The 13,487-nt window shown below is 50.5% G+C and overlaps 7 protein-coding genes across 7 annotated transcripts; 3 read left to right on the top strand and 4 right to left on the bottom strand.

Moving 5' to 3' along the window:
• Positions 1-15: 15 nt before the first annotated feature.
• Positions 16-483, bottom strand: TRUGW13939_07299 (uncharacterized protein; the record flags this gene model as incomplete). The annotated part of the gene is made up of 1 exon (XM_035490440.1): positions 16-483. The coding sequence occupies one exon, from the start codon at positions 481-483 to the stop codon at positions 16-18; it is 468 nt and encodes a 155-aa protein (XP_035346333.1).
• A 1,143-nt stretch (positions 484-1,626) lies between these two features.
• TRUGW13939_07298 (uncharacterized protein) lies at positions 1,627-3,241 on the bottom strand (the record flags this gene model as incomplete). The annotated part of the gene is made up of 3 exons (XM_035490439.1): positions 1,627-2,515; positions 2,565-2,815; positions 2,867-3,241. The coding sequence occupies 3 exons, from the start codon at positions 3,239-3,241 to the stop codon at positions 1,627-1,629; spliced, it is 1,515 nt and encodes a 504-aa protein (XP_035346332.1).
• Positions 3,242-4,110: 869 nt separating this feature from the next.
• On the top strand, positions 4,111-6,003 carry TRUGW13939_07297 (uncharacterized protein; the record flags this gene model as incomplete). The annotated part of the gene is made up of 1 exon (XM_035490438.1): positions 4,111-6,003. One exon carries the CDS (start codon positions 4,111-4,113, stop codon positions 6,001-6,003), a length of 1,893 nt encoding a protein of 630 aa, XP_035346331.1.
• Positions 6,004-6,078: 75 nt separating this feature from the next.
• Positions 6,079-7,788, bottom strand: TRUGW13939_07296 (uncharacterized protein; the record flags this gene model as incomplete). Its single annotated transcript, XM_035490437.1, has 4 exons — positions 6,079-6,980; positions 7,040-7,215; positions 7,266-7,590; positions 7,650-7,788. 4 exons carry the CDS (start codon positions 7,786-7,788, stop codon positions 6,079-6,081), a joined length of 1,542 nt encoding a protein of 513 aa, XP_035346330.1.
• A 254-nt stretch (positions 7,789-8,042) lies between these two features.
• On the top strand, positions 8,043-9,337 carry TRUGW13939_07295 (uncharacterized protein; the record flags this gene model as incomplete). Its single annotated transcript, XM_035490436.1, has 2 exons — positions 8,043-8,251; positions 8,305-9,337. 2 exons carry the CDS (start codon positions 8,043-8,045, stop codon positions 9,335-9,337), a joined length of 1,242 nt encoding a protein of 413 aa, XP_035346329.1.
• A 206-nt stretch (positions 9,338-9,543) lies between these two features.
• TRUGW13939_07294 (uncharacterized protein) lies at positions 9,544-11,448 on the bottom strand (the record flags this gene model as incomplete). The annotated part of the gene is made up of 2 exons (XM_035490435.1): positions 9,544-11,221; positions 11,279-11,448. The coding sequence occupies 2 exons, from the start codon at positions 11,446-11,448 to the stop codon at positions 9,544-9,546; spliced, it is 1,848 nt and encodes a 615-aa protein (XP_035346328.1).
• Positions 11,449-11,697: 249 nt separating this feature from the next.
• TRUGW13939_07293 (uncharacterized protein) lies at positions 11,698-13,458 on the top strand (the record flags this gene model as incomplete). The annotated part of the gene is made up of 5 exons (XM_035490434.1): positions 11,698-11,716; positions 11,801-12,371; positions 12,444-12,567; positions 12,636-12,922; positions 12,987-13,458. 5 exons carry the CDS (start codon positions 11,698-11,700, stop codon positions 13,456-13,458), a joined length of 1,473 nt encoding a protein of 490 aa, XP_035346327.1.
• Between the last annotated feature and the right edge of the window lie 29 nt (positions 13,459-13,487).

Raw genomic sequence — 13,487 nt, 5'->3', positions numbered from 1 at the left:
CGGGCGTTCCTATCATTATTGTTTTCTGTTAGGGTTGTCCTCGGGGATAGTATCTTCGCGTGGACGGTTCTCTTCTCGAACTCTTGGGACGGTCTCTAGAACTTTGACCTCAACGGCTTCCTGAGACTCGCTCTCTGTCAGCGCCGTCTGCTGGAGCCTCTGGAATCTTTGGAACTTTAGGGGTAATATTTTTGGTTGAATAGTCCTCTTTTGGCTTTCGCCTCGAACGCCTGCGACGGTCTTCAGAGCCTGGAATCTGACAGCTTCCTGAGACTTGCTTTCTGTCAGCGCCGTCTTCTGGAACCTCTGGAATCTTTGGAACTTTAGGGGTATTATTTTTGGTTGAATAGTCCTCTTTTGGCTTTCGCCTCGAACGCTTGCGATGGTCTTCAGAGCCTGGAATCTGACGGCTTCCTGGGGCTCGCTGTGTGTTAGCGCCGCCGTGTGGGTGTTCGTGATCGCCGTCGTTTGTGTGAGGGCCATTGCGCTGCTGAGACTGATGGTGGGCAGACCCCGATCTCTGGCTCTCCTGGGACGTCGGCATGTTTGCCTTAGTCGATGGGGTGGGGGGGAGGGGGATATGTGTATTGCGAACGAGTCAAACTGTTGTAATCTAAGGTATGTGTATGCCGGGGCAGAGCTGATGTTGTTTCTGCGAAGTTTCTCGAGAGCAAGAGCTTCTATTAGCTACCTTTTATGCCTTAAGAGCGCGGGGTAATGCCTAACGGGCGGGCGTGTCTGCCCATCAGTAAGTCGTTTTTAGTTAATTTTTCTATCCAGTCGACTCACAGGAGTCTTCAGGCCAAAAGAAGTGCGCCTGCTCAACCGACAAATTCCTTGTCTGAAAGGGCCAACTTCTAGCGCTGGGAGTCCTTTTCCAGTCTCTTAGGGTATGATTCTCCTAACGAGCCTCCTCGTATCGGTCTCTCGGACGCGATCCTTGCGAGTTGATTGGCGGCCTTATTGCCTACAACAACTGCATGGCCAGTATAGTTGGACGCTGTGGCCTTTCCTCTCTATCGGCCAAATTGCCTTTATCGCTCGCTCTATCAATGGCTGACAGCCTGGCGCTGAGGTTAACGGTACCGTTGTTGGATCTGTCGCTGGAGATGGATGTGAGCAATTGAACGCAGCTGGAATCGTATACGGTAAGTAATATCTATTGTGAGGAAGGTGTTTTTACAAAGCAACCAAGTGGATTTTTGTGGATGGATAAGTTGTTATATGATGATTTATTTTCCGTCTTAATTTTAATGGATATATAAAAATAAACCTTTATTACTCTAGTTCTATATTTTAATATAAGATTATCACTTTAATTTTATACCTAGGCAACCCTCTTAAACATTTGAATGATTTAGCAATATCAAACGTTGACATAAGTTGACGATATTAGTAGCTGCTATGATCGATGACAGCCTTACACTGTTGATATTTTATTTCTTTACTGGTAGCGACGAGTACACTGTCCGGGCACGTCGAGGGGAGGCCGCGATTTTATAGACAGAGCAGCATACATAAACTCATGGTTATAGACAGAGTACCAATCAATGCATTACACTCGTAAAACTCATAACCAACATTGAACGCCAGTACACTTAATCCTATACCATCTAATAATGAAAATCACTCCATATCCATCGTATCATCGCCCGCTGCCGCCGCCGCCTGCGACTCGGCCGTAGGCACAACCACTCCCCGACCCCGGCCAGCAAGCAGCTCACGTCGTACCTCTGGCCCAATATCTCGGTGTCCGCGCACAAGCAGCAGATCCAACAAAGCTTCGCGCTGGTCCTCGGTGATGTCGTTTCGGTAGCGTTGCGCAAACACCAGCAGCGACTGGTGCCAGAGCACCGGCAGCTTATAATTCAGGGCTGCGGCGGCAGATGGGGGCGCTTGTTTGCCGTCGACCACCATTTCGTCTTCGTTGTTTTCGGTATTGCGGAAACGTAGGAAGTGAAAGACAAGCGCATCGATGACTTTGTATGGTAGTGCGTACTTTTTCTCGAGGAATACGCGGATGAAGATGTTGGTGGCCCCCGTGCCTTCAGAAGATAGGGAAGACGATGTCTGCTCTGCGGCCATCTCGCACAGCCGGAGCAGCGCCGCAGCCGAGTGCAGCACTGGAATAGAAACACGTGAAATCACAGAAGAGACGATGTGTGCTTCTCGCAGCGTGCACACCCCTGAACCGACCAGCGGGAATAGCAAACCCTTGAAGAAACATGCTGGTTTGTACAGTGCCTTTTTCATCGAGTTGTACACATGTACATTCAGCTTGCGCGTTTCATGGATTTCGTCGCGCACACGTTCTAGCAGTACCGTGTTGATGTACTCTTGCGCAATCGCCGGTTTGGCCGAGATGAATATCCGCGTGCCGGCGTATACGGCATTCGCTGTCCATGCGTCTGGCCGCGTGATATCGAGCAGCGTGGGCCATTGGGGGAGTGTAGGGAGGATTTTGAATGGCTTAGGGAGAGGGCCGGATTTGTACCGCGAAAGGATCAGGCCGACTCTGCTGTAGTTAGTATATGCCCTTGAAAAAAAGGTGAAGCTGAACCTACTTCTCGTATACTTCTAGCGCTTTGGCTGGAATCTGAACTGCATCCTCAGGCACCCCGCCGCCTTGGATCAGTGGATGATCATCGCCCGATTGTTTTGCTTCGTATGCCGCAATCTTTTCCAGGATCAGGTCTGCCAGGTTGACCCCGGAGCCGTCTTCGTTTGCGTCAGCTTCTTGCGGATCGAATATCGGGTCTTGCTGGCCGCTGGGAATAAACTTGTTGAACATGTCGAGGTCATTCGGGTCGATTTCCTACATTTATTATTAGAAATATGAAACCACTTCTAAGGGGACAAAACATACCGCATCGTCGACCTCGTCTTCATCCGCCCATTGCTCTTCTCCAAACTTGTCCTCATCGTCGGATATTTGCGCGTCTTCGTCGAACCGCGACGAAAAGTCAAAGGCCTTGTTCACGGGCTCAATGCCCTCTCCCAGCGCTGCCCGACGCTCGGCTTCGTCTTCGTCGGCAAGATCCTGTCCAATCTGCAGAATCTTGCGAGAAGCCTTTGCATCAATAAATTTGTCGCCCGCTGCTGCTTCATCCTCGTCAGTGCGCGATTTGCGTTTGCCTGATTGTGATGTTGATGTTGTTCGCAGGTGGCCCGACGAGAGAATGTCCTCTGCGAGGGGATTGTGTCTGCGCGCCGTGCTGCGCGGGGTTGTGGCTTTTGGCATGTTTACCGCTGACCTTTTTATCCCCAAGAATCCTTCCCTAAGTTGCGCTAAGAGGAGAAATAAGATTTTGGTGAGCCAGTTCAGATCGTCCGTCAATCTTCGACTGGTCGAGACGAAAATCATGTTTTTTTTTTCTGCCGCGGCGGTGTGTGTGCGATAAGCTTATCACCCCGCGGCCGCCTATTGGTTGATGTATTTTATTTCAACTTGTTACTTTTTTACAATTGCTACAGGGAGGAACAATGTGAAGCCATTCTGTTATGGGTTTAAATGATTCCCCAGGGATAATTTACTGACCAGAGCTGGTGGAATCATATTCCACTCGCTGGAATGTACCTGTTCTGTAACGACCTGACTGGGGATCATTACTTATTTCTGCTGGAATAACGCAAGCTTAGTTTAATGCCACGAAATTGATTGGACATAGATAATTGACTTGAAAATTTTAAAATAGTTTAACCTAGTACTAAGTGGTTACTGTAAATCGGCTTGTATCGTCGAGAGTCGTCTCACAGTCTAACCATTTCTGGATTAACCCATGTATGGGCGGTCAGATTGTTCTGCCGGCATCTCAGGGCCACCGCCCGCAGCTCCAGCACTTTATCAATATCAACTCGACGCGATGCAGACGGACGTTGCAATTGCCTCAAGAATAGCCTGAGAACTATTACCGCATTTCTTATTGTCTGGAAATACCGAAACCTCCTTTGTTCAGTCCTCAATTGGCGCACAACGCGCATCTACCGCCACAGTCGAAGCTCTGACTATTATCCAACTTGCTTCACATCCTGGACCTTGATCAGGTCTTCTAAATCGACCTTGGACCAGTCACCTGCATTGACCCGAACTGTGCAAACATCACTATCACAATGTCCTCTCTCCCACCCGGCTCAGCGCCGGCGTCTAGCATCAACTCACCCGTACACACGCCGACCATCGCATCAAACCCCATGACGGACGCCCAAGCAAAAGCGTCGCCCGCGCCCAGCGTGCCGACCGCCGCCGAACGGTCCAAACGAAACAAAAAGGACAGTCGCAAAAAGCGCGAGGCCAAGGGGCTGGATCCAGACGGCAGCGCTGCACCGCCCAAGAAGAAGGCTGTGGTAGCAGCTGCCTCGGGTCGTCCCTCTGCTCTTCTGTCCATGCTCAGACCGCAGCTGCTAGCAGAACCCCGGATTTCAGACATGTATCCTCCGCAGTCGAAACAGTTGAATTTCTTGTATCGAAAAGTGTCCAGCGTCTTAAACCAAGCGTGGGATTTCCATGAAGTCGCGGAAAAGCTCACCAACAAGAACGGCTTTCGATATAGCTATGCCATTTCTGACCCGAACTTCACCAATATCAAATACCGACAAACAGACGTCGCCCCATACCATACTCGTTTTAGTTTTGAAGACTCCCCAGCCGCAATCGCATTCACAAAGGACGGGCTGGCGGTTGCAACAAGCGATGCCTGGCACTCGGCCCGAGCAAATGTCTGCGCACGCGAAGGCGCATACTACTATGAGGCACGCGTCATTTCTGGTATTGTCAAGGACTCTCAATCAAATACTGCCACCCCATCAAGAGGCCATGTCCGCCTTGGTTTCGCGCGGCGCGAAGCAGAGCTCGATGTCAACGTGGGCGTGGATTGCTACGGATACGGCATACGAGACGTAAACGGCGAAGTCATTAATCGGATGCGCTGCGAGCATTTTTTTGAAAAGGGCGAAAGCATCAACGAGGGGGACGTCATTGGCCTACTCATTACCTTGCCGCCGCTGTCATTGCACAAGCAAGTGGTTGAAGGGACTTACGATCCCGAGAAACAACATTCTTCTTCCTCACCTCCAGTGCTCAACTTTATCCGAGACCGAATTCCCTTCCATCTAAAATCCGATTTCTGCTGGCAGCAGTCTAATATCTACCCTTCCAAGCAACTGCGTGATTACGCATTCAACCTGAAAGAAACCCCTACATTTGGCCCGCCTTCGCCTTCAAACGACGAGGACGCATCTCTGCGCACACTACCGGGCTCGAGCATCACAATCTATAAAAATGGCGTTAAAATGGGCACGCCGTTCAAAGACCTCTTTGCATTTTTGCCGCCTGCTAGCCGCCTCACAAACGGCACTAATAATCTGGGCATCGGCGAGCGAGAAAACGCGGACGACGGTATGATCGGCTATTTCCCGACTGTCAGCTGCTACGGTGGTGGCGCTGTTGAATGCAGATTCGAGGCTCCCTGGTGGTTTGGTCCGCCGGTGTCGGTGTCGTCTTCGATCGTGAAGAGCGAGGAAGATGAAAGCGCTAATTGCAACGACAACCCCATCCCTGTTAAACCCTTTGGCGAGAGATTCAATGATCAGATTGTCGAGGACATCGTCGCGGATATTGTCGATGATGTAGAAGCAATGATCCTCTGGGGCGGCGACAACAACAACAACAATAACAACACTGCTGCAGCAAACCGAAACACCAGTACAAAACCCTTGCCTCCTGCGCAACAACAGCAACCCCCGGCTATATCCGTGATTGACACCGAATTCAGCACTTCTTCCTCTCCTATCGTTGCTACTGCGAACGGTGGCGGTGCGGATATCGTTCAGCAGGGAATTTCTGCGGTTTATGAAGCTGCTGCTTCTAATGATATATCGACTAATCCAACAACGGTGATAGCAGGTAACAATGGGAATAATAACATGGATGTCAGTCAAAATGAAGTTAATCAGCCGTCAACGGCGGATGATAATACGAATGAAGATGTGGAAATGACAACATAGTGATTGTTGCATCTGTATAATAATACATAGATAGCTAGAAAAAGGATCTTTAACAAAAATTATACACAACACAAGCTAATCAGTAAACTCTGCTTGCTCCAACACTTCACCAACCCTCAGGACGAGATTGTCATCGCCATATTGCCCAATGATCTGGATTCCAACCTTGTTCAGCCCGGAGCCAGCGTCCTCAAGTATTGGCACAGGGACAGAAATTGCTGGCAACCCAGCCAAACTGGCTGGCACAGTGAGAGCATCTGTGACGTATGAATCCAAGGATGCAAATGTACCCTCGGCGTCATTCAGAACAGACGCAAGGCTGGGCGGCGGAGACGACGACGTTGGTCCAATGATAACGTCTACTTTGTCATTTTCATAATCTGCCAAAACAGCAGCATCAGCACCAGCACCAGCACCAGTGCCTAGAGGATTGCGCATGGCAAAGACACTATCAAAGTCTCGCTGCACAAGTCGACGAATCCGTTGCGCTTGGATGAAATAATTATCCATCGAGTCAGCACTTAAACTGAAGGAACCGAGTAGAATGCGTCTCTGCACTTCTGCGCCAAACCCTGTCCCGCGAGTCCTTGCGTATAGATGTCCATTTGTCACCCCTTCTTCGCTGTCTGGGCCGCTAGCGCGGGTTCCGTATCTGATGCCGTCGTATTTTGCAAGGTTGGACGATGCCTCCGCCGGTGCGAGAATATAGTATGCGGACAATGCGTGTTTTGTTGATGGCAATGAAACTGGATGTAAGGAGTGGCCCTGTCTCTCAAGAGATGTCAGCGCCGAAAGCCAAGCTCTGCGGAGTGACGGGGTTAATTCCGCAATGTTGTATTCGAGAGGCACGCCGATGCGCAGAGGCCGAGAAGCTAGACGGCTGGAGAACTGAGGTTGTGATAGTAGATCGGATATTCGTGAGCGAGAATTGGGTGATAGATTGGTAGGGTCTCTGGAATCGTGATCGTTGAGAACGTCTGCGAGGATTGGACTTAGGTTAGACAAAACCTCATGGCGGCTGGAATTCAGTCCATACCAAACACGTCACGAGCAACCGATGTCTTTCGGCTGATGATACCAACAGTGTCTAAGGAATTTGCATATGCCACAACACCCCAGCGAGAAATTCGCCCGTATGAAGGCTTGAAGCCGACGGTCCCTGTATATGCAGCAGGAAGCCTAACAGACCCGCCAGTGTCGGTTCCCAAGGCACTACACTCATTAGTTTTGATCCGGGTTTATAAGAAATATATTGGACCTACGCATAGCATTGTTCTGTCGCAACCGCAACTGCACTCCCTCCCGAACTACCACCTGCGGACAGAGGCTCTCCATTATTCCCGCGAAAGTTGCTCTTCACCGGGCCAAAAGCCGAATTCGTCGAATGTGAGCCCATGCCAAACTCATCCAGGTTGGTTTTTGGTCCAGCGATCGCACCGGCATGTTCTAGAGCCTTGACCACGGTAGCATCAAAGGGGCTGGTGAACTTGTCTAGTATAGCGGAGGCGCATGTGGTGGGTAGCGACTTGGTGCATATATTATCTTTAATGGCGATCAATCTGCCATCCAGAGGAGACTTTGCGGAGCCTGCATTTAAAATCTCTCATCAGTACGAGGACCACAATTTATAGATAAATCTATAGTACCATTCTCTCTGCGGACATCCGCGTCTCGGACCCGTTGCACCCATGCTGCAGAGCTCTGGAGCGGCGTGATGACAGAATTGAGCTCCAGAAATCGTGTGTGGTTAGCGATACATCTTTCGGCCTCTCGGAGCAGTGACATTGACGGCTCTATGCGTTGTCGACTGGGACTGTGTCAGTGATTCGTACCATTTAATGGGTGCGAGACGAGCCTCGGGTGCGGTGCGGCGCGACGAAATTAAAGCTGCGGGCAAGCACGCTACCGCCTCGGGTTAGCGGCCATGTCTGCAGCTGTACGTCATAACTAACCGACTTCTTTTATTTCTTCCTTTATCTTGAATTTCGATGAGTTTCTTGTAATATACTTCTAATTGCGACTCGAATTCTTGATGCACAATGTTTGCCCCCAGAATCGCGAGGCCCGCTGTTAACAGAGTCGCTGGCTGCTCAGCATCTCTCTATCGCAGCTCTGTCAGAGGCACGACACCATCGCCATGCGGTTTGCAGTCTGGTATCTCGAAACCTAGGTTCATATCTGCCTATGGCTATACACAAGCCAAAGTGCTGGTGTATTCGAAATATGGAGAGCCCAAGGATGTCCTAAAGTAGGTCTTACGACGGCCCAGTTAATAAGAGAGACAAAACTAACACTTCCTAGACTTCACAAACATTCCATCGCCGCACCCAGCGAGACACAAGTCAACTTGCGTCTTCTCGCGACGCCAATGAACCCAGCCGACATCAATCAGATCCAGGGAGTGTATCCCTCCAAACCGCCCTTCGAGACAACCCTGGGCACGACAGAGCCCGCTGCGGTTGCCGGCAACGAAGGTGCCTTTGAAGTCATTTCCACCGGCTCGAAAGTCAGTAATCTCTCGCAGGGCGACTGGGTAGTGATGAAGCGAACGGGACAGGGAACGTGGCGGACTCATGCGCAAATGGACGAATCGCAATTGATCAAAGTCGACAAAGAAGGTCTCACACCGCTGCAGGTTGGCACTGTCAGCGTGAACCCGGTGACTGCGTATCGCATGATCAAGGATTTCTGCGAATGGGACTGGCTACGCAGTGGCGAGGAGTGGCTGATTCAGAATGGTGCCAACAGCGGTGTTGGCCGTGCTGCGATTCAATTAGCTCGTGTCTGGGGCATCAATACGCTCAACATCATTCGCGAAAGAGAGGACGCTGCAGAAACGGAGGCACTGAAGCAGGATCTTTATAGTCTAGGTGCCACCGCCGTAATCACAGAAGCCGAATTGCTCTCGAAAGAGTTTAAACCCATGGTCAACGAGTTGACTCACAAGGGCAAACAGCCCATTCGATTGGGACTGAACTGTGTCGGCGGTAAGAATGCAGCGGCCATTGCCAAAGTCCTTGCCCCGGACTCGCATTTGGTCACATATGGTGCCATGTCCAAGCAGCCCGTGGCACTACCGTCCGGACTCCTTATTTTCAAGAACCTCGTCTTCGACGGTTTCTGGGTCAGCAGATGGGGTGACAAAAACCCACAGCTCAAGGAGAACACCATTCGAGACGTGTTTGACCTAACACGAGCGGGGAAATTCAAGGATATTCCTGTTCAAGAGGTGAAATGGTCCTGGGACCGACCTGATTCAGAGCTCGTGCAAGAGGTCCAGGGCACTCTGTCGGGTTTCCGCAGTGGAAAGTCCATTTTCGTTTTTGAGGAGTGAACCAGAAACAATTCCATGTAATAATAACCAAAATCTGTTTGGGCCGCTTTATTAGTTAGTCAAAGGATAAAATACACATAAAATTTGCGTGGAAAGTACTGGATCTGTTCAGAAACGTTTGAATATAATTATGTAGCGAATAAAAATATAGTGCCTGCCGACACAACTTCAATTTTGTAGTATCAATATCTATCAATAGCTCGCTACTAAAACGTCGTTTCATCACACTGCCAATTCTCTTTAATCCAGCCCAAGATCAGCTCAGTCATGCTCGTCCCGCTCATGTAGACATCTGAATCACGAGGAAGATCAACATGAAGGCCAGCAAACTTTGCTGCCAAGGAGATGTATGGCTCAATAAAGTCGACATATACCAAGTCCACTGTTGATGAACCTGCCGTCGTGTCCTCTTCCAAGTTGGACGTACTTGGCTCGATAAGTGCTTGGATGACGTTTGGAACCTGATAAAATAAGATGGGGGAGTGAACTGTGTCATCACCATCGTGTCCTGCGTCGTCAACGGTTGTGTACCCAGGGAGTACTTTAGGGGATGTATCCTCGTCTGAGGAGAGTACTATTTGACCACCCCAATTTCTTGATTCAAGACGTGCCGATCTGCCGTTTCCGACCGTCATGCCTAAGTCGTAGGCGCATTGCTCTGGTGGAGCCAGCGGGCAATAGACACGAGATTCTGTAGATTGGGTCATGATTTTGGTCTGCAGATTCAAAAGCCACGCAATTCTTTTTGCCGTACTAAGCGGAACGTCTTTAATGTACCTGAATCCGCTGGTAAAGGGCGATACGATAAAAGTTGTGTCTTGCGTGAATGGCCCTTGGAAAATATCAAACCTGATGGCACCCGTGTTGACAATTGCGAGTGCAGAGACATTGCTACGCGACGCATCTCGGAGAGAGCCAGGGAAGACTTCGGTCTCCAGCCATGAATAAACGCTATCGGCAGATGGATATGGGGCGCGGTTCACCCATAGATCCTTGGGCGCGCATCCGTGAACATAGTCTAGGTCGAGAGCATGTCTGGCTTCTTGTATCATGTGGGATGTATTCTTTCCGTGGTCCGTTGTAAAAGAAGTCTCATCAAGCCCGGTGTGGTGGTAGAAAGAGAATAGATTATTATCGATATATCGCCGGGTGTAGACTGGGGTGCTGCTTTTCACGTCATCAATGGACAGGAAACCGACAGTCTCCATGAAGCGGCCACTGGCTAGGCCTGAAGATTTGACGTCATATCGTGCGTAATCGCGAATGTGCAGGTGGCCACCAAAAAATTGTATGGGGATTTCCTGATGCACATTTCTAATAGCTTTATAGACGGCCTCATACTCTTTGGATCTGACCGGAACATGTCCAACAACGAGGAAAAGATCGACGTCCTGATCGCGGATGGCTTCTTGGAACCAAGCCTCGCGAACTGTGTCTTCAACCAGTTGTACTTTGGTGTTGTTGTAGTTCCCAGTGAAGTCAAATAGAAACCCAAACGCCACAATCTTAATGCCTTGCTTCTTGGTCGTGAATTTCTTGAAGCGCGGACCCAGCGGCACAAGGTCTCCTGACTGAGGGTCTATTATGTCGATGTTGGATGCTATATAGCTGTCTTGGAAGCTTGGCACGGTTTTCAGAAATTCTGCTTCTGAAGTATTTTGTTTATACAGCTCATGGTTTCCCGACGACATGACATCAATCTGCTGCTGTTTTAGAATGTCGTACAGGTATTGGCCCTTTGGGTCTGAGGCATCGTAGAGGCCATTGCCTTCGACACGGTCTCCAGTGTCAACCACCAGGAGATCTCTATCCTCGGCTTCAGCCTTGTTACGCATATGGGTCACAAACGAGACATAGTCTCCCCAGTCAGCACTATATGACGGTCTTGACAGCAACGCCCGTCAGTCAAAGCACACATTTTCTACGGGTGTAAGCGCCTACTCTTGTAGATGACCGCCTAACCACCCGTGGGTGTCGGTCGTGTGTAAGAAATTCAGCTTCCCCCATTGCAAGTCCCTAATCTTTGCCGGCACCGGGCTCGCACTTCCTGGCTGTGCTGCCCAGCAGTAGGGAGCAATAGTGAGGATTATCGTGGAGAGATGAGAGATCATCTTGATTAGCTCATCCACCAGCAAGACATATGAGCGCGACCTAAGCGGCCGAAGAAAAGCAAGCTGTACCGGGGGGGTGATGTGTTGTTTCTAGTAGAATCCCATCATCTGGGGATTACGGTGTCAGTGTGATGAAGATGCGATCACGAGCTGTCTTATTTATATCAACAACGACCTTGGGGAAGGAGCTAGTAGAGGGGAGGAGCTATGATTGGCGGGCGGGCGGGCAAGGTCTCCACTGATAAAGTCATGCGCAATTGCAAGTCCTGTAAATAACAGTAACGACGATAAATACACATAAATACGGGAGTTCTCCCGAGCTGCAGTGTATTTTTCCGTATTCTCAATACAGCCGCCGCCTACGCCAAGTATGGCGCCGGTGTGAGCGGTGCGGATTCGCAGCCTGCTGAGTCAGCGCCCAACAGACCAACAAGAATCGCCGGCCCGCTCGCCGCCAATTACTGCCGGGCCCTGCAGCAGCTCACTAGCTCAACGTTACCCAACCCAGTTATCGCAGCCAAAATCTTCCTGCTCTGTCCCGATCCGATTATCCCCGTTTGTGTCTCTTTGCAATTCCATTTCGCCAGCTTTGCTTTTGGCGTGTGCTGCCTGTTGCGAGGCTTCGTCTTCATCTTCTGGACCGTGTCCCTTGTATTCTTATTCCTTACGTCTGCTATGGCTGCTCCCCGATTTCTCCGGCCAGCAGGTCGCCTGTTGCAATCGCGAATTGCTTCCCCAATCCGCCCAGCTTTCAGAGTCCCAGCCTGTGCCCCTTCGGTCAACTACCGCCGTTCATACGCGACAGAGAGCGGTTCGAAAGAGGTCACTGTCAGAGATGCCTTGAACGAGGCGCTGGCCGAAGAATTGGAGAGCAACGACAAGGTCTTCGTTATGGGTGAGGAGGTTGCGCAATACAATGGAGCGTGCGTGATTCGATTTTTTCTATTCTGTGGATATCAAACGCAGTGAACTGATTGTGATGTTTGCATTTATAGATACAAGGTTACGCGAGGCCTTCTCGATCGTTTCGGACCCAAGCGGGTTATTGACACTCCTATCACCGAAGCTGGTTTCACTGGTCTGGCTGTCGGTGCTGCATTGGCTGGCTTGCACCCAGTGGTGAGTTTGGATATCTTTGGAATGGCCGTTGATCGACTCGGAATACTGATATTGTGGATAACTTCAAGTGCGAGTTCATGACCTTCAACTTTGCCATGCAATCTATCGATCAAATTATCAACTCTGCCGCCAAGACACATTACATGTCTGGAGGTATCCAGCCCTGCAACATCACCTTCCGTGGGCCCAACGGATTCGCTGCTGGTGTCGCTGCCCAGCACTCACAAGACTACTCTGCCTGGTACGGCGCTATTCCTGGTCTCAAGGTTGTTGCTCCCTACAGCGCAGAGGACGCCAAGGGTCTGTTGAAGGCATCCATCCGTGACCCTAACCCCGTCGTCTTCCTTGAGAACGAGTACGTCTATACAATGTCTATGCAATTTGTTGGAGCGATAATAGGTTGCTAATTCAGTGTGCAGATTGCTTTACGGCCAGGCATTCCCAATGAGCGAGGCCGCTCGCAAGGACGACTTCGTCCTTCCCATCGGCAAGGCCAAGATTGAGCGTCCTGGTAAGGACCTGACTATCGTTACCCTCTCTCGCTGCGTCGGACTGTCCCTCGATGCTGCCGCCCAATTGAAGGAGAAATACGGCGTCGACGCCGAAGTCATCAACCTGCGATCCGTCAAGCCTCTTGATGTCGAGACTATCATCAAGTCGCTCAAGAAGACCGGCCGCTTGATGGCCGTCGAATCGGGCTTCCCCATGTACGGTGTCGGTGCCGAACTCCTTGCTGTGTCTATGGAATACGGATTCGACTACCTGACCGCCCCCGCCGTCCGTGTCACTGGCGCTGATGTTCCTACTCCGTACGCTCTCGGTCTCGAGAACATGAGCTTCCCCCAGCCCGACACCATCGTCAGCCAAGCCGCCAAGCTCCTGCGGGTGTAATTTTACGATAGTGTCCATCGGAGCGTCGA

The sequence above is a fragment of the Talaromyces rugulosus genome, chromosome IV, assembly GCF_013368755.1.
Source record: "Talaromyces rugulosus chromosome IV, complete sequence".
Taxonomy (NCBI): domain Eukaryota; kingdom Fungi; phylum Ascomycota; class Eurotiomycetes; order Eurotiales; family Trichocomaceae; genus Talaromyces; species Talaromyces rugulosus.
Note: the sequence above shows the minus strand (reverse complement) of the source record. Positions and strands in the feature narration are given on the sequence as shown.